The sequence below is a fragment of the Hippocampus zosterae genome, chromosome 19, assembly GCF_025434085.1.
Source record: "Hippocampus zosterae strain Florida chromosome 19, ASM2543408v3, whole genome shotgun sequence".
Lineage (NCBI taxonomy): Eukaryota > Metazoa > Chordata > Actinopteri > Syngnathiformes > Syngnathidae > Hippocampus > Hippocampus zosterae.
The window spans coordinates 127,085-143,822 of NC_067469.1; the positions used below are offsets into that span (position 1 = coordinate 127,085).

The window sequence follows — 16,738 nt, forward strand, 5'->3', positions numbered from 1 at the left end:
GTGAAACCTGACATTTGTCATCGCCGATGTCAGTATCCTGCGAAGACAACCTGCTCGTTTCGTGAGCGGTAACGATTGTTTGTATATAAACGTGACACCGACCGGAGAGACCAGTCCGCCGTTGGCCAAAATTCCCCCTGACGTTGGCCAGCGACCAGTCCGGGCGCACCCCGGCCGGCTCTGCCTCCGAGTCAGCATGGAAAGACGGGGGCTCGCCGGCGACCCGAATGGGGAGTAGCGCTACACAAAATGGGACGAACTCGGTGTCGAAATGTGCTTTAATCATGCCCAATAAACAGAATCACGGGAAAGTCACAGGAGTCTTTTTTTGACTGGCCGTTAGGGGGCGACAGCTTTGGCATGAAAAGGCAACTGACTGACAGATACGGTCCTCGTCGTCTCCGCCGGAATCTCCTTGGAACATTTTCGCGTCCTCTTGTTGCGTGGCAACGTCCAGCACAGAGTTCGATCGACATCCCATCAAGAAGAAAAACGATTCATCGCGCACAGGAACCGCGCACATTTTGCCTGCCTGTAGGGGTGTCTCAAGCAGATTCGAGGAGAGCTTGCTTGCGAGCCGTGAAGACCGACTGAAAAAAAAAAAGCAGGACGGTCTCGTGGCTGTGGTGACGACGGGCGGGGCAAAACCTTTGTCAGCGCTGGGTGACGCCGCCAACATCAGGAGTCGACGTCGGCACCGTTTTTTTCACACGTGACCAAGAGGTCGTCAACAAGCAGGTAAGACGAAGGACACAAAACAAACAACTCCAAGTCGTGGAAACGGCAAAGTTGTTTCAGTTGGAGGAGAGGAGGGCTTTTCGGGTTTTGGGAGCGTCGCTTTCTTTCCCCCTTCAAATTAGCCACTCAATTCTTGAATGCGGATGAACTCGAGAACTCCAAATAAAAATCTCCACCGTCGGGCCTGGAGTCCGAGGCAGAGCGCAAAGGCGTTTGTACTTGTCGACGCCGAATGTCGACGAGCCGACAGGCGGGGATGCACGCGCGCGGCGTCTCCTTGGACACCACCCGGGCATAGTGGTGAAAAGGTTGCCCCAAAGTGGACTTTTGGCCTCGCGGGCGTTTCCCCACATTGGACGGGAAGTCAAAATGCAGCCACACCGGTCAAATGGACAAAGCATCCCTTTAATAGGACCAAGTAGAAAAGGAAAAGGTCATCCGAGGAAGGAGGACAACCTCTCCGAGAGCTCCGACGTCACCGCCGCCCACGAGTCGGCGTCGGCGTTGAGCAGCGAGCGGAAGGCGTCGCACCACAAGCTGCCCGTCCGAGCCCTGCACGAACGCGCACGTCAGCGAGTGAACCCGAGTCGGGTCGCTCGCATCTCGAGGCTTCCGTTTACCCGGCCGTCGCCTGTTGGAAGCCTTCTGCCGTCCAGCCTCTGGCGTCTCGAACGGGTACCATCCTTCTTTTGGTCAGCAGGAGGTGGAGCATCTGGGCCACGCCCACCAGGTCCACCTGAAGTTAAGACCGTTAAGACCGGGCCGTCGCGCGGTCGGGCTCGCCGCCGGCATACCAACTGCGGGGGGGCGCCGGCGCCCAGGAGGCCGACGCGGACCAGCTCCTCGTCCTCCCGCGCTTCCGCCGCCGCGCGCCAGTCCAGGGGAAACAGCCAATCGAAGCGCGCCGACGCCGCCGCGCTAAAGGCACAAAGCGTCCGCTCGATGGGAGTGCCGACCGAAGCGAGCCCCGCCCGCCCGCCCACAAGCTCGGCTTACGGGTGGCAGGAGATGAGCGTTTCCGGCCGCAGCACCGGGTGGGCCACGCCGCCGGCGTGCACCGCCGAGGTCAGGTTCAGCAAGGAACGCGCCGCCGCCGCCGCCGAATCTTCGCTCGGCAGGCGCTCCGACAGCTCCTGAGGGTCAGCCCGCGCGGTCACCGGGCGGTCCCGCGACACACAAATGAGTTTGTTCTCGTGACCGACTGACCGAGAAGACGTGCGAGGGCGGGGCCACGTAGACCGTCACGCAACCGTCCCGGAACCGATGACACCGGACAAGCGGCGGCTCGCCGGCGGCGGCGTTTCTGCTCAGATGGCCGAACATGTAAAAATCCCACGCCAGCGGCCGGCGGTCCACCTGAAAGAGCCAACGGCGAGTCACGGGGGTCGCCGTCGCCGCTCAAAGGCGTCGCCTTACCTTGATGATGACCGAGTGGTTATCTTGCGAGCCCTCGTAGGCCAACACGTCGCTCTCCTGCAGCAGGCGGGACCGCGTGCGGTAGATCTCGCCGCCTGCGCACAGAATCACAATGGCCTTGATTGTCATTGGATAGCGGAAAAGGAAATGTGGGTGCCACTCCTTCAAAAATAAAAGCACATCAAAGAAATGCACAAACTCGCAATCGTCATCATGCCTGGGGGCGTGCGTGCGGGGAAGGCACGCGCCGCCCCCCCACGCCCCTGTGTGTGTATTAGAATGGGGGGGGGGGGGCATTGAAAAAATGGATCGTGAGTGGACGTTTTTCTAGAGGGCCTCAGCCGTCAGACGCCCCCCAAAAGGCGAGCGACGCACCGAGCCGCAGGGAGCCGTGTTCTCTGATGTCCGGCAGGGGTCGCGTTTCCTGGTGGAAGTTGGGCCAGGAAGTGACGTCGCACGGCTCCAGCAGGCCCCCGCGCGGGTCGGCACTCCCGGCGCCTCCATCTAGTGCACAAGGAGCAGCGGTTCATTTGCCTGCACTTGGCTCGGGCGGCCCGCCCCCCCCCCTCAAATGCGCGCGCAACGGTCGTTCATCCCCAATTCTCCGAGCTGCTTTCAAATCAAGAATGTGCGGAAAGACGGACGGACGCTCGTGCCATCCCCAAAACCGCCAGTGCAAATGTTACAACCTCCAGTTATTTGGAAAATGTCCATCATCATGAAGTCAAGTGTTCTGCGGATGGAGAATTTTCTTCTTTTTTTTTTTAAATCAAAACATTCGACAGGGTAAGAATCCATGACGAAAACAATCCTTAGGTGCATCACAAAAACAAAGAAATACTGAAATAATTGACGGTGTGGGTGAAGGCGTGTGAAAGTCGAGGGCACTCGTCGGTCAAGGTGCCCCACGAGAGTCTCACCTGGGGGGCCGCGGCCGACTTGGGCATGAGGGAGCACATCCTGGTCTCGGGTCAGGAGCCCGCAAGGCTAGAAAAGCGGACGGAGATCTTTTGTGACTGGCCCGTCGCGAGGGAGGGCTTCAGCTTGCGACTCACCTGAGACCGCTCGGGCAAAGCAGCAGCACCTTCCACACGCGAGTCATCCGTGGCGAGCGTCTGCGCCTCCGACGTCCTGTCGGATCACAACACAAGTCCGGTCGGTCCGCGGCGGCGCCTTGAAATAGGAGCCCGACTTGTTCCGTCTCCTCGCGGGGCGGGAGCCGGGTGGCGCTAGTGGCCGCGGGGGGGCAAAAGCCCGTTCAACAACTCGGGTGCCGATGAGATGCCACCCCCCCCCAAAATCCCTTCTTACCCGCAAGATGGACGAGGTGGCGAAGCGAGATCCTCCAAGATGCTCTGATGCGGGGCCCTCTTGAGCAGACTAGTCATCTGCGCCACTTGCAGCTCCAACTGCGTCCTCTCTTCACGCAGGCTCTGCCTTTTCTCTGGGGTGGGAAAAATCCACAATCCAAAAATGCGCGGCGATCAACGAACTCGAGGGGGGCTCTCGCGAACGAGCTGCTCTCCATTGGAAGAGACGCGCGACAGCGAGCGAACTCACCATCCAGCCGCTTCTGTCGGCGCTGGCGGAAGTCTTGAGCTCGGACCTCCTCGAAGCACAGCTCCGCGCCGTCGTCGCTCAGCAGATCTCCGCGGTACGCTCGCCGAATTGGCACTCCGTCCTCGTTTTGGTGCTCCGGATGAGACGACGACAAGTCTTCCGCGTGGAGACTCGGGCTGCGAACGACGAGGCACAAAAAAAAAACACGAGCGAAAATAAGGCGCTACTTTGCACCACCCAAGCGGCCGAATCAAAGAGACCCACGGATGAGCGCCGTCCTGGGGCAGTTCTTCGCCCGGCAGCAGGTCGGCAGCCATCGCGGCCTGGAGGCGACACGACAAGCTTCTCACAGCAGCCACGATGTCTTGCGTTTCTGTTCTGGTCAAGTGTTGATTTGTTCAAATTGTAACGATGAGAATAAATCTGAGCATCTTTGGGACTAAACTCACCAAAATAACGTCGGACGGTTGTTTGTGACGAAAACGCGTCGACTTCATTTCACGAGAACAAACTCATTTCCGAGAAAAGATGTCACGTTGCAATCATCAAATCGACCCGCTCGGACTAAACGACAAGGCGCCACACGTAAGGGAGAAAAGGAGGTCTTCTTGTTTTCCCCTCACCGGAGACGTCGTTCAACGCCAATTCAAATTTTTGCAGTCAGGCGGGTCTCGGCTCTTCTTCGTCGTCTTCTCAAGACATACGCCATTAAGGCTGGTCTCGCTACTGCCGCCACTGGTCAAACTAAATCGGTACAAGTCAAGTCAGAGGAAATACCGCAGAGCGGGCGGCCCGGTGTACGAGTGGTTAGCGCGTCGAGCACACGGCGCAGAGGTGCAAGGTTCGATTCCGTGTGTGGACTTTGCACGTTCCTCCCATCCAGTGCCGTGAGTTTTCTCACTGCGATCCAAAAACATGCCCGGGATTCAAAATGAGCAGTAAAGAGCCACACTGCGTTTATTCCCGTTCAAGTGTCGTTGCCGTGACAGAATTAATAGAGCCTCAGCCTCACTCACACAAGACAGCAGCAGCAGCAGCTTTGGGGGTTCACAAGAAATGAGACGACTTCACAGTAACAAGTACAGAAGCAAAAGACGCACAAGTGGCATCACGATGGCACGCGACCGTACCGATGAGTGCGCAGCATATCAAATACACGATGAATTCTAGCAGCACGTCAGAGTGCAGCGACAAACGACGGGCTCCCTTTTTGCGTTTCTTCAGATGTACTCCACGTGCCTTTTCAAAGCTGTCGGAAGTGCAAAGGCGATGAATCGCTTCTCTAAACAGGAGCGGGATGGGGGAACCATTTGTATCGTGCTCGTTGGTAAAAAGTAAACTCTCAGTAAAAAGTACATGTGTTGAAAACCAAAATATGAAGGAAGAAATGAAAGCGATTTGGTCCGCGAATGGAACGGCAGCCGCGTTACGGTCCCGTTGATGCGCAAATGTGATTGGGCAGGCTGGCTCGCTCACACCAAGAGGAGCGCAAGTGCACAATTTGTCAGCTCTGAGGGGGAAGTGACAACATTCGCCTTCCGTTTCCTTCAACTCGATACGCTTTTGCAAAGCCCCTCTTCGCTTCCTTTGTCGTCGTGTGGCGAGCCGAGGCCAGTTGCGCTTCACCGGGACGGCAAAGAGGCCATCGGGGCCGGCAACGTGTTCTTGCCGGAGGAACAAGCAACCCAGTTGCCTTTTGTTTTTTGGAAGCAAGAAGCGTCTTGAGCGAGAGCGCCACTAAGAAATCCTACTGGTGTCCGTGCCCCTGGGGAGGCCTACTCTGAACAGTGTTTGAGCGCGTGCGTTTTCCAAGGTCCAGCGTGCTGCAAGTTTTCCTCCTCTCTCGCCATTAAAAGCGGCTTTGGCCCCATACGGTCATTGCGGAGGCAGGCGTGCAAATACGTCCCTTTGCTCAGCGGGGGTTGAAGCTCGGGCTTCGGGGCTCCGCACGGAGGCGGCGTGCATGCTGGTAAGCCAGGAGCGCCGGTCGGGGTCCAGGGATGGACCCCGCCCCCGGCCGACAATGTCCGCGGCAGTTACTGGAAGCTCCACACCTCCAGGCTGTGGACGTTGAAGTCCCGGCGGGCGGAGAGGGGCTGGTTGTCGAAGGTGGCGCACCTGCTGGTGGTGCCCCGGTCCAGCCCGGCGTCCAGCCACAGGCCCAGCTGACCGCTGCGCCAGGAAAGACGACAAAGAAAGTCAGCGAGCGGCTCCGGCGGCCTGCCGACCAAGTGGAGGTGCCGGCGCCTCCCGGCGGCCGCGTATCTACCTGCCTCCTCCCATCTGCAGCGAGTCAACGTTGCCTTTGACAAAGTACGAGTTCTCTCCCGTCCAGCGGTACACCTGCCGACAAGGCGGTCGGACGTTGTCGAGGCGCGCCGCCACATGCCGATGCCCGTGCGGGGGGGGGCAGAAATCAAACCAACCTTGATCTCGGGACAGAAGCTGTAGAGGAAGGTCTCGCCGGTGCCGTAGCAGTGCTCGCTGATTCTGAAGGGATGAGTGGAGAACGCTCCAAAGATCTGCCGGGACGGCAAATTTCCCAAATGAGCTGGGGGGGGGGGGGGGGAATGATATCCATGGATTGATCCCACCCACCCGGTTGTCCACATCTTTGATGACCATCAGAACCGGACTGTCCACGTCCAGCAGGTTCCGGTAGAGCGTCTTGAGGCTCGTGCCGTGTTTCCCCGTGCTGTAGGCGAGCCGCCACGGGTAACCGTGCACGCGAGCCGGCAAGCGGCAGGCCAGCTGGGGGGAGGAGCGCAAGACCGTCACGCCCTTGACTTAGCCCGGCCGCGCCTACGCTTTGCCGCTTGCAATGAGGAAGAATCGGAAAGCCGGCTACGGCTCGATCCATCGCTGCCTCCGGATCGTCCGAGGCGGCCTACCTTCTCCACGTGCGTGTCCTGCAGGAGGTCGCTGGCCTCGCTCAACGGCGGGAGCCCGCACGCCGCCGCTTGGCCCTCGCCGCTGCCGAAACTCCGCCTCCGCTTGGCCTCGTCGATGGTGATGATCTGGGAACAAATTGGGAGTGGGAGAACGCCGCCTGCCGCGCGTTGACGCGAGCGGCCGCGAGGCGTGTCAAAGGTCATCCGGGCGCGCGGCTTCTCTGACCTCCCAGCTGCAGGAGGCGGGGTCGCCAAAGAAGTCGTCGATCATGTCCAGCTCGTCCTTCTCCACCGCCACGAAGCCCTGCTCCCTGGCCTCCTTGCCGTACACGTCGGGAGAGCAGCGCACGAAGAAGCCGTACAGGTGGTCGGCCCTGAAACGCCCGCGCGCACTCGGTGGGCGAGGAGAAGCCCCTCCCAAAGCGCCGTCGTCACCTCACCTCTCCTGCGGCACGGCAAACCAGTACTCCGCCTTCTTTCCCGAGGAAGGCGCCGGGCCGCGCGTGGTCCCGGCGGCAAAGGATTTCCTCATGGGCTTTCCCACTTTGAAGCACAGGAACATGGGGGGGGTCCGACTCCTCTCCTCGGACGAGAGGAGCATGTCTGCGCACAGCCAAAGACGCGGCGCTTAGCTTAGCCGGAAGCCCCCGTCGAGCCTCGGACTGCGTCCGGCGCCATCTTTTGGAAGGCGACCCTTTTGCGGAAGGATTTCCAATTTCCAAAGGGCTGGAAAACGCTCTCGTTTCTTGAAATGGCGATTTGGGGGGGCGGTCAAAGCGACGCGTCCAAAGGGAGATCAACCGCGGCGTCTTTGTGGGACCCGAGGCGGAGCAAAGGGAGAGCGCATTTTTCAACCGCGGCGACCATTTTTGTTCTGACGACTTTTGACAGCGTTTGAGCGCCTGCGACCGTCGCGTGGAAAGCCGAGCGCCTTGAGGTCCCGCTTGCGGGGTCCCGCCCTACCTGGGATGGGAGCCCGAATCCTCTCCAGCAGCCGGGACCCCACCAGGGCGTCGCGGCTCTCGCTCCGTCCGTCCTCCTCGGCCGCCGGCTCGGGTGCCGAGGAGCCCTCATCTTGGGCCGGCGCCGTTCGGGCCGACTCTCGGTCGAGGCCCCGGTCATCCGCTCGCTCTGCAGTTTGGCAGTTCGGCAGCCACGTTTTCAGGGACGCCGGCCACCCTCGGTCCGAGAGAGGCTCGCCGGTCGGCTCGTCGGTCGGCTCACCGGTCGGCTCTCCTTCCGCGGCGACTGCGACGGGACCGGGGCGACCGAGCGCCTTCCCAGCCGTTTCCGGGAGGGCCGAGCGCAGGTCGTCCAGCACCACGGGCCGCTCGGGGTCCGGCTCCCGCTCGCCGGGCCTGTAGACGGGACACAGATCCCGGGGCAGGTCGCTACGGAGGCGCGGGGGGTCGAGCGAGCATGAAGAGGGGAGAAAGAAAATCAACAACCCAAAAGGGAAAGGGACGTCCAAAACGCACGCACGGCCGTCGGACGGGCGGGTCGTGACCTCAAAGGTCCTTTCTGAAATCACTTGTCGATATGTCGCCGGGCCCGCCCGAGCGTCGGCCGCGAACGAGCAAAAAGCTTCGGTCCGAGCGGCCGAGGTTTTTCTTTCGCTTACGAGGGCAGCGCGTCTTTCAGCTTCATGCGCGACACGTCGTCGTAGAGCGCCACCGACAGCACCTCCTCCATGGGGCAGATGAGGCCGTACTCCTCGCAGCCGTGCTCGATCACCACCGGGTCCGACTTGTGCGGGTCGAACATGATGTTGTTGGGCGTCACGATCAGGACGCCGCCCACCACTCCCTGCGCGGGGAGACGCGAGGTCACGGAAACAAAAGCGGCTCCTCCCTTGTGCTAATCGCGGCTTAGAATAAATGCTCAGTTTGGACAACAGTCACGTTACGTGCACGGCTACTCGCGCCGAGAGCCGTCCTGGCTGCTCCACCACGATTGGGAAAAAAAAAGTCGGGCAAAAGACGCAGCGTGGCACTTCTCACCATGCCGTCGCTGAAGTACTTGCAGCTCATCTTGATGAATTTCACCGTCGCCGGGCTCTCGTCCTCCGAATTGGGGGAGAGCTGGCGTCGGAGGGGCCGCGCCGACCTGCGCTTTGGCCCGTCTTCCTGAAGAGGGAGACAGAGAGAGACACTTGATTTGCCGACATTTCCGTTGACCTGAAATTCAAGCGTTCCAAATTCAGCTGCGAAGGCCGAGAATTTCGGCCGCTCGAGCACATAAAAAGCGCCTCACGTTGGCCAACGGACTGAACTTTGCAGCGGTGGGCAAAGGCAAACGCAGCCCTGGTCACCACCCACAAGGAAGTCGCCCTTTTGGACTGCACCCCGCCTACCTCGGGGTCATCGGACTTTCAAGAGACATCGAGGGATGCCAGAGCGGGAGTTGTGCAGCGCCTCTTTAAAGGCGAGCGGCGGCATTTCGCACCAACTGGAGACGCTTGACGGAGGAGCGTCCGACTCTGACGGTCAAGCGCGTGACGGCGCCTTTTCTTGGCACTCACCGCGGTGGTCTCCGCAGAGGGGCCGTCGGCGAGGGCCGGCTCGGAGGCGTCGCGGCAATTGAAATCGGCCCGGCCCGCGTCGGGGACAAAGAGCTTCTGCGAAAAGAAAGGACCCAGGTCGCGGCTCGCTCGGCGCCGTCGCCATAACGCGGCGTCGCGGCTCGCTCACCTGACCGGGGTAGACGCTGTGGCAGAAGAGCTTGTTCAGCTGGACCAGCTTGTTGGGGGTGACGTTGAAGTTGAGGGCGATGCTGTTGAGGGAGTCCTCGGGCCCCACCTACGGCAAATTGCGGGCGGTCAAACGGCGGTCGATGCCAGCGTGGCGCTCGAGCGAGCGACTCACAATGAACTCGGCGGTCCCCGGGGGCCTCCTCTTCTCCCTCTTGGCCGGCTTGGGACTACTTTTCAAGCCGCCAGCCGCCGGCGGGACCGGATGCGAGAGCGGGCCGGCCTCGGCCTCGGCCTCGCCGTCGTTCGGGATGTCCGGAGGGGCGATGACCGGCGCGCCGCGCTCGCTCCCGCTTTTCTCCGACGGGCTCTGCTTGAGCTGCCTGCGCCTCTTCAGCCTGGCGGAACACAAACACAAAGCGCTCTTAAAATCCAGCCGTCCGGCCATTTTCAAATCCGCTCAGCCTCCGGAGGGTCGCGGAGTGGCATTGCCGCTTGAGTGGCGAGAGAAGGCCTCCGTTTCCTCGCCAATGTCCTCGGTGTTGTCAAGTGAGCTGGAGACCGTCGCGGTTTTTCGCTATGCCCAAGCATCCCTCACCTGGCAAAGTATCCCGGCTTTCTGTCCCTCTTCTCCATTGGGCCGGGTGGCTAAACGTGCACGCGGGGGCGGTGGCAACCCACGCGCGCGTCCATCCGCCCTACACGCTTTTGCTGCTGGTATTGCTGCCGCTGCACGTCTTTCTCGTCCTGCACGTCCACACCCTGGTGAAGATGAGAAGAGAAAACCTTCATTTGTCTCCCAATGGCGAAAAGCCCCAAAACAGGCATCCTATCAGGTGCCCTTGTGCGCGTCATGAAACACACACATCTGCTCGTGGTTAATGATGATGGACTGTTATGATGCAAGCATAACAGTCTTCGCAGCCCGAAGAAAACAAAACCTTACATAAGGAGCTTAGTGCGCGAAGTTCAGTCCGAGGGACGTTTGTTTGTCTGTTTGTTTGACTTCTTTGACGCTAGCTGTCACATACATTCGTGGCTTGGCGTCGGCGCGGTCTCCGCTTCCTCACAGAACGCGCGACATCCTTCCAACTCCGGGGTTGCTTTGACGGGGAAGTCAAAGCAGCAGCAGCAACAACCCTGGCGGCCAATGTGTGATCTCGCGTCTTCTCACTCGAACACGGAGAGCAAGGTCCAGCGTGGCCGGCTGCTAATGCTAACGCCTTTGCTAACTCGTAGCGTAGCGTAGCGGCTCTCTGTTGACAAGACAATAGAAAGCCGAGTGAGGGGCGGGGCGGGGCGGGGTGGCGCGGATGGCCCTTGGACCTCGCACGCCGGTCCTACTGCTCCTCCCCTTCCGTTTGCAGCAACGTTCACGTCCGGCGTGCAGTCGCGATCGAAACGTCATCAGCAAAACGCAGAAAGAGTCCGAGCTTTGGCCACATAGGTCGCGGGCATCCTTGCTCAAGCGCCTCGGGCGCCCTCTGGCGGACGACGCGGGCTAAGCACATTCACGGGACCCCAAAACGTCGTCGTTCGGTCGCTCGTAGCTCCGAAATCGGCACGGTCCCGGTCGGCTTTTGCGTTTCCTGAACTGATGTCAAGCAATCGCAAAGCCGACGACGCCGTCGCTCACCGGCGGATTCGACGCTCTTTACGTTTCGCAAACGTCGCTCGCGCGCGCGCGCCTCGTCGTGACTCGCCGACGTTCGCCCGACGAGGTTGGGCGAGGCGTTCTCTCCGAGGGATTCGGCAATCGGCATCGCACGCGCCTTCTCCGCACTTGGATTGCTCCGTGACAACACGAGCACGACGCTGACGCCAACATTTGGAAGAAATGAAGTTGAACGTGTGCGCCATTTGCATCGCATACTTGAGATGGGCTTTTGATGGCCACCAAAAGCAAATGGGGGTGCGGCAGGGAAAAAAATGGACTTGGAAGCGGGTTCTCGTCACTCAGCGACTCATCGTCGTCTTCACCCTCGATTGGTCTTCTCGTGGCTCTGCATTTGGACGGCCGTCGCCATCCGGGTGAACATCAAAGGACCTTTTGGCGGTGCGCGCTCGCGCCAGAATCAGACCTCCGTCGGAGCGCGAGCCGCTTGGTCACGGCGCAAAGCCATCGCGTTGCTGCTGGATGAGTGGCGCGGGCAAATTCAAAGGCGCTCCGAGTTGGACAACTTTATTCACTTGTCACTCGTGAGCGCAACAAACATTCTTTGGAGAGCACGTGAATCAAGCGGGGAACGGCGTGAAAGCTCAACTCGTGCAGGAGGCGGCTTCGCGCGTGCTGCTGCTCCTAAGACGGCGGTTGCGGGATGGGGGGGGGGTTGCTCGCTACATCGGCTCGATGGCGGAAGCGGGCGACGGCGCGCCCGCAAAGCTGGAACGGAGGGCCTCGGTCGCCGCCCTCCTGGCGCGCAACGGCGGCCGGATGGCTCGGGCCTCCGTTGGCCTCCGTTCGACCTTTGCGGACCAGCGGGCGGCCCTATTTCTTGGTGGGATCGCGCAGTCGCCCCATCAGGAGCAGGGCGCCGCTGCTCTGATGGTAAACCACAAAGTGGAACGGTCGGTTGAAGGTCAGCCGAGGGGGAGGCGAGGCGAAGGCGGGGGCGGCGGCGGCGTCTCCCGGGCCGCTCTCGTCCACGGCGGCGACGGCTTTGTGAAGAACCTGCGTGGCAAAGACGGGCGTCAGGGCTCCAGCCGGCGACGGCGGCGGGATGGGATGGGCGCGCCTGGGATCACCTGCGACACTTTGGCGCCTTCGGGGCCTTCGGCGTCGTCCCCGAAGACTCGGACCACGCCCAGCGTCCGCAGGGCGTCCCCCAGGGAGTAGGTGCGGTCCAAGAAGAAGCGCGGCAACTGCACCTCCAGCTTCCTGCACCCAACGCCGTCCCCGAGACCTCGGTGACCCGCTGGCGGGCAGGCCGGCGAGAAAAGGCGGGCGGCGGCAAACTCACGTCTTCTTGAGCTGCCCGATCCAGGCCCGGATCTTCTCCCGGCTCACTTGCTCCTCCAGCGCGCCGATGTCCACGTCTTCGTCGGGCAGCACCAGCAGGGCGGCCGCGCCGTCCGTCATGGGCAGCTTGAGCACGCCGGCCCGGAGCGAGCGGTCGTACGCCAGCAGGTACTTGTCGGCCCGCAGCATCATGGGGACCGTCACCACGTGGTAGCGGTCCACGTAGAAGCGCTCGTCCCGAGTGGCGCTGGCGTTGAACGGCTGACTGAAGCGAGCTGCGGGCGGAAGAACGCCGTCGCCGCGTCACCGACCGTTCCGTGGATGACCGCGCAAATCCGAGACGTCGCCGGCGCCCCCCCCCCCCCCCCCATTCCAGCCTCTCAACGGGAAATCTTTTCCCATGGCCTTTCAAAGGAAGACCTTTGCGTTTGGCTTTTCAACCATTTTCCCGATCCGTCTGCGAAGCCCCGAGGGCACCTTGGTAGGAGGCGGCGGTGGCCAGGAGCCACTTGGTCCCGGGGTCCACGTCCGTCACGGCGTCCTGAACCCGATCTCCGATCTGCTGGCGGACCCACGCGTTGACGGCTTCGGCGGCGTCCCGCGGCGCGTGGAAATCAGCGCTCTTCACGTCGCCGCCGTAGTCGCGTCGGAGAAGCTCCTCAAACTGCGCCGAGGCCTGCGCGCCGGCGTCGGCAAACAAGGCCACGCCCTGCCTGAGGTTGAGGGCGCCGCCCCCCGCCGGCGTGCTCGTTATCGTCGACAAGGCGTCTGAGGGCAAAGGGGGGGGACAAATGAGTGGAGTTGCTCCCGGAATCCAAATCAATTCTTATCGTGCAACTTTTGCACTTTCAAGTCAGGTCCTGTTTTCATGGAAAGGGCTGGCGAATGTCAAGAAAAAACGTTTTTTTTTCATCCAAGTCCAATTCGTGATGAATCTATCTGCGACGGAAATAAAATCCACTCTAGAAAGGCCCTTGGAGAAGAACGGAGTCCCCGCCGACCCACCCGTGATGTTTTGCGGGTCGAGTCCGGCGAGTCCGAGCGCCGTCCGCAGCTCTTCTCGGGTGGCGCCTCCGGCGGCGGCGAGCAGCGCCGTCAGGCCGCGCCACACGGACGCGGTGGACAGCAAAACGTTGTCGTCGCCGCGGCTCGCCAGCGCCCGATACAGACGCGTGGAAAAGTCGCAGCTCCTGCCGATCAGGTCCCGAACCGCGTCGTCGTCGGCGGGCAGCGAGGCCAGCGGAACCGCCAGGCCGAGGACCGCCAGCAAAGTCAGAGGGCCGGACCGCATCGCGCTACCTGACCGAGGGCAAACAAGCGCGGTTAGCTCCCCCCGGCCCGCCCGGTCCACTTTCCGCATCCCGCCCGACAGCGACAAATATGGCAGCGGATCATCGTCAAGCCGACAGACACGAAGAACGCACCTTGGGAAAGATGTCGCCTTGGTCTCCTTGATGCTCTTGCGTGCAAATATGGGCTCGTCAACGCCGAGTGGCCGTCGGAGACTGCGTAGCGTCAAGCCGGCGCGCGCCCGACCGAGACGCGCGCTTTCCTGTGGGCCCTTCACAATAAGACTTCCCTCCAATTTACTTGGAAAAAAGAGTCAATTAGCCGCAATGGAAGCTACATCATGGAAGCTTTTTTTTGACATTCTGACAGAACAATGTTTTCAAGCAGCCATCACACACGCACAGTGTTTTTTGTCACCACTCAAACTGAGAGGGCAGAATAAGCAACAACTAGTCAAGTGTAAAAGTCCAGCGCAAGTCTTTTGTTTTGCATCGCCGATCGAACGGAAAGACGTCAGCGTGTCCGGCTCCGTTTCTTGCGAAGCAAACGACGTCAGCCGAGGGGCGCGTCGGCGCCGTCCAGTCCTCGGACGCCCTCCTTCCACACGGCGGCGTCGCGTCCGGCTCGGGGCAGGTGAGGCGCAAACACGACCTCCAATCTGCGGAGGGCGCTGTTCTCCTGGCCCCTGCTCGCCGTCCCCTGAAGACGCCGCAGCATCAGTCGAACCGTCACCTGATTGGCCCACGCCAAGCCCAGCGCCGGCCGCACAGTCGAGGAAGGAGGCCTGGCGGGCACAAGCAAACGCACGTCAAATGGTTTTCACCGCGAGAGCCGCGTCGGTGACGCTGCGCCAAAAGTGGATATTGCCCACATTCTTCAATTCAACGTCTAGAACAAAGCGGCGGAAAGCCCAATGGTCATCTTTTGCTCTCTCCGTAGAGTCCAACAAGTACGAAGCAAAGTACAAAGTGCTGTACCATGTATGACAGCCCAAAAAACGTGCCGTCCGTAATTCTGCTCCTTGAACTGGCGCCTTTTAAGGGGCGAGAAAAGAAGTTCTTTTACTCGCCGTCTTTGTCTTGTATGCTTTTCATTTCATCATCCAGTCAGTCGCTTCTCAGAAACTTTTCTGTTGGCCTCATACAGCACATTTCATCTGTGCCGTATGTTAGCCATACGGCGCGCTCGACAACAAAGCTTATCCAATCCATATCGTTGCTCGTTTCAACGCCACCGAATGGGACTTTACCCCATGTGTTCTTCGGAGTCGCCGAAGATGTCCGTCACCTACGACACATGCACGCTTTTGGTTAATGCAAAGAATGTGCGGCCGCGCGTGCGTGTGTGGGGGGGTCCACCTGGTTGATGCAGAGGACGGCGGAATTAAACTGGTGGCAAAGGTGGTGCAGCGTGGACGAGAGCGTCAGCAGCTGCTTGCTTTTCTCCAGCCAATCGGAGAGGCCGAACTCGGACCTGAAGAGAGACGCCACCGAGTCCACGGCCACAAAGCGGACGAGATGGCGAGCCAGCAGGAGCCCGACGCGACGCCTCAGGCACGACTGCAGTGACGTCTGAAGGCACACGTATTGGCAAGACGTATCGGGCAAGACGCGGAGCCGACGCGACGGCGCCACCCACCAGATCGGCGGCGTGCTCCACGTAAACCCGGTCACCGAACTGAAGGCCGTCGGTCACGTGCGAGGGCACATCGGCGCGAAGACGCCGTTGTTCTCGTATCAGCTGCTGCAGACGTCGGCTGGGAAAAGCGTCCTCCGTGCACACAAACACGGCTCCTACGCGTACGCCCCCCGCCCCGAAAAAAGTCACAAGAAATTGCGGTTTGGATGTCCGGCTCAAATGCGGTCTTTCAACTCAAATGAGTCGGACAAGCGCGGCGACGGCGACCGACCCGAGTCCAGCCCCCCGTGACGGGCCGGGTACTGGACCGAGAGACAGAGCTGCAGAGCCAGCTGGGTCTTCCCGACGCCGCTCTCTCCAGACAGCTCGGTGACCCCCCCGACGGGAAGGCCGCCTCTCAGCAGCCCGTCCAACACGGGGCAGCCCAGGCTCAGTCTGAGCCCGGAATGGTCCGCCGCCAGAACTGCGCACGCAAACACGGCTCGGTCAGCGTCCCGTCTCAGCGCGCCTTTTCGGCGCGAGGCCGGACGTCACCTGGTTGCGGTCGTTGGGCCCGGCAGAGCAGAGCGGCGGCCGTCAGCAGCCGCCGGACGTCGGAGGCCGAGAGAGAGGTGAGCCTCTGCAGGTCGGGACCAGACATGCACAGCGCGTCCCTGACGGATTGGACGCCGGCTGGAGGCGAAGCAGCGGAACAACGGAAAGTTGGCAAGGGTTCCGCGCATGCTCAAGAATTTCGGGAAGGGCTGGCTGCGAGGCGCGCGAGGGTTAAGCGACAACTAATTGACTTGCTTGGATGCCTATTGGGGAACTTCACCTGCTCCAAATTGCCCGATTTCAACTTCTCACTCGTAAATGGTCTCCAATTTCTGCCGACCTCCGTGAAAGCGGACGAATTTGAGTGGTTTTCTTTCAAAACTGAACATTTGCAAACATCTGCCTTTACTTCGGAAAACAGCCATCAACATTTTGGCCCATTTTCGGACGGATGCTACGGACCAAAGCAGCCATTGGACGCTTCATATGATCGAACTTTCATGGCGGAGGAAAAATATCGTCATTTTAATGTCGTGCCTCTGTGAAGTGTATTGATGTCACACCAGACAAAAAAGTTGAGTGTCACGTTGTGATTGAACACGATTTGTCCACTGGGACGGTCTCGTCTCTCGATTCATGTTGGAACTCGAAACGCAACACGCCTACGCGGGCTGTCTGGATGTGGTGCGAAAAACCGAAATGAAATGTGGGTTACCTTTCTCGAGGGCGCTGACGATCCTCGGGTGAAGCTCCAGCTGCCGCCATGAGGACATGGTGTCTCTCTTTGCAAGTTACGAGTGAGCGGCCATTCGGTTTCTTTGTCACACTCGTCATCAGACTACGCCGGTTGGAGCGTTCCATTGGGGCTTTTGGGAGGGGGGTGGTGTGCATCGAAGAAAAGAGCCGCGATTATGAATACCGGCCCTCTGTGGATTTTCTCAGTTATTTGCTTGGTAAAGAGACGATTTGCTTTAAAAGCTTCGACTGTAAGCCATCCCTTCTGTCGCCTATTTCAATCGTCAA

At 60.4% G+C, this 16,738-nt stretch overlaps 4 protein-coding genes across 8 annotated transcripts; all 4 read right to left on the reverse strand.

Annotated features, from left to right (window-relative positions):
- Window positions 1-1,122: 1,122 nt before the first annotated feature.
- bub1ba (BUB1 mitotic checkpoint serine/threonine kinase Ba) lies at window positions 1,123-4,408 on the reverse strand. 2 transcript variants are annotated; one of them, XM_052052688.1, is made up of 13 exons: window positions 4,338-4,408; window positions 3,979-4,037; window positions 3,715-3,890; window positions 3,466-3,598; window positions 3,210-3,285; window positions 3,075-3,141; window positions 2,530-2,658; window positions 2,155-2,249; window positions 1,945-2,094; window positions 1,735-1,871; window positions 1,533-1,656; window positions 1,359-1,474; window positions 1,123-1,290 (listed from the first exon to the last, which is right to left on the reverse strand). In XM_052052688.1, the coding sequence occupies exons 2-13, from the start codon at window positions 4,029-4,031 to the stop codon at window positions 1,173-1,175; spliced, it is 1,374 nt and encodes a 457-aa protein (XP_051908648.1). In that variant the 5' UTR covers window positions 4,032-4,037; window positions 4,338-4,408; the 3' UTR covers window positions 1,123-1,172. The 2 variants fall into 2 exon arrangements, with proteins under 2 accessions (XP_051908648.1, XP_051908647.1); XM_052052687.1 differs by having other exon boundaries at window positions 4,164-4,386.
- A 231-nt stretch (window positions 4,409-4,639) lies between these two features.
- LOC127592158 (nuclear receptor coactivator 7) lies at window positions 4,640-10,858 on the reverse strand. Of its 3 annotated transcripts, XM_052052676.1 has the most exons (17): window positions 10,621-10,858; window positions 9,893-10,056; window positions 9,470-9,692; window positions 9,296-9,403; window positions 9,127-9,222; window positions 8,606-8,731; window positions 8,227-8,411; window positions 7,892-7,996; window positions 7,830-7,855; window positions 7,569-7,736; window positions 7,046-7,208; window positions 6,832-6,979; window positions 6,606-6,731; window positions 6,313-6,465; window positions 6,141-6,236; window positions 5,984-6,057; window positions 4,640-5,886 (listed from the first exon to the last, which is right to left on the reverse strand). In XM_052052676.1, exons 2-17 carry the CDS (start codon window positions 9,928-9,930, stop codon window positions 5,751-5,753), a joined length of 1,971 nt encoding a protein of 656 aa, XP_051908636.1. In that variant the 5' UTR covers window positions 9,931-10,056; window positions 10,621-10,858; the 3' UTR covers window positions 4,640-5,750. The 3 variants fall into 3 exon arrangements, with proteins under 3 accessions (XP_051908636.1, XP_051908633.1, XP_051908635.1); XM_052052673.1 differs by lacking the exon at window positions 10,621-10,858 and adding an exon at window positions 10,326-10,590 and having other exon boundaries at window positions 7,830-7,963; XM_052052675.1 differs by lacking the exon at window positions 10,621-10,858 and adding an exon at window positions 10,241-10,262 and having other exon boundaries at window positions 7,830-7,963.
- Window positions 10,859-11,460: 602 nt separating this feature from the next.
- On the reverse strand, window positions 11,461-13,834 carry LOC127592166 (protein Z-dependent protease inhibitor-like). Its single transcript, XM_052052691.1, has 6 exons — window positions 13,678-13,834; window positions 13,259-13,552; window positions 12,731-13,021; window positions 12,255-12,528; window positions 12,040-12,172; window positions 11,461-11,965 (listed from the first exon to the last, which is right to left on the reverse strand). Exons 2-6 carry the CDS (start codon window positions 13,542-13,544, stop codon window positions 11,783-11,785), a joined length of 1,167 nt encoding a protein of 388 aa, XP_051908651.1. The 5' UTR covers window positions 13,545-13,552; window positions 13,678-13,834; the 3' UTR covers window positions 11,461-11,782.
- A 78-nt stretch (window positions 13,835-13,912) lies between these two features.
- Window positions 13,913-16,611, reverse strand: xrcc3 (X-ray repair complementing defective repair in Chinese hamster cells 3). 2 transcript variants are annotated; one of them, XM_052052693.1, is made up of 7 exons: window positions 16,431-16,611; window positions 15,716-15,853; window positions 15,453-15,644; window positions 15,182-15,336; window positions 14,902-15,114; window positions 14,793-14,830; window positions 13,948-14,327 (listed from the first exon to the last, which is right to left on the reverse strand). In XM_052052693.1, exons 1-7 carry the CDS (start codon window positions 16,486-16,488, stop codon window positions 14,096-14,098), a joined length of 1,026 nt encoding a protein of 341 aa, XP_051908653.1. In that variant the 5' UTR covers window positions 16,489-16,611; the 3' UTR covers window positions 13,948-14,095. The 2 variants fall into 2 exon arrangements, with proteins under 2 accessions (XP_051908652.1, XP_051908653.1); XM_052052692.1 differs by lacking the exon at window positions 14,793-14,830 and having other exon boundaries at window positions 13,913-14,327.
- Window positions 16,612-16,738: the final 127 nt, after the last annotated feature.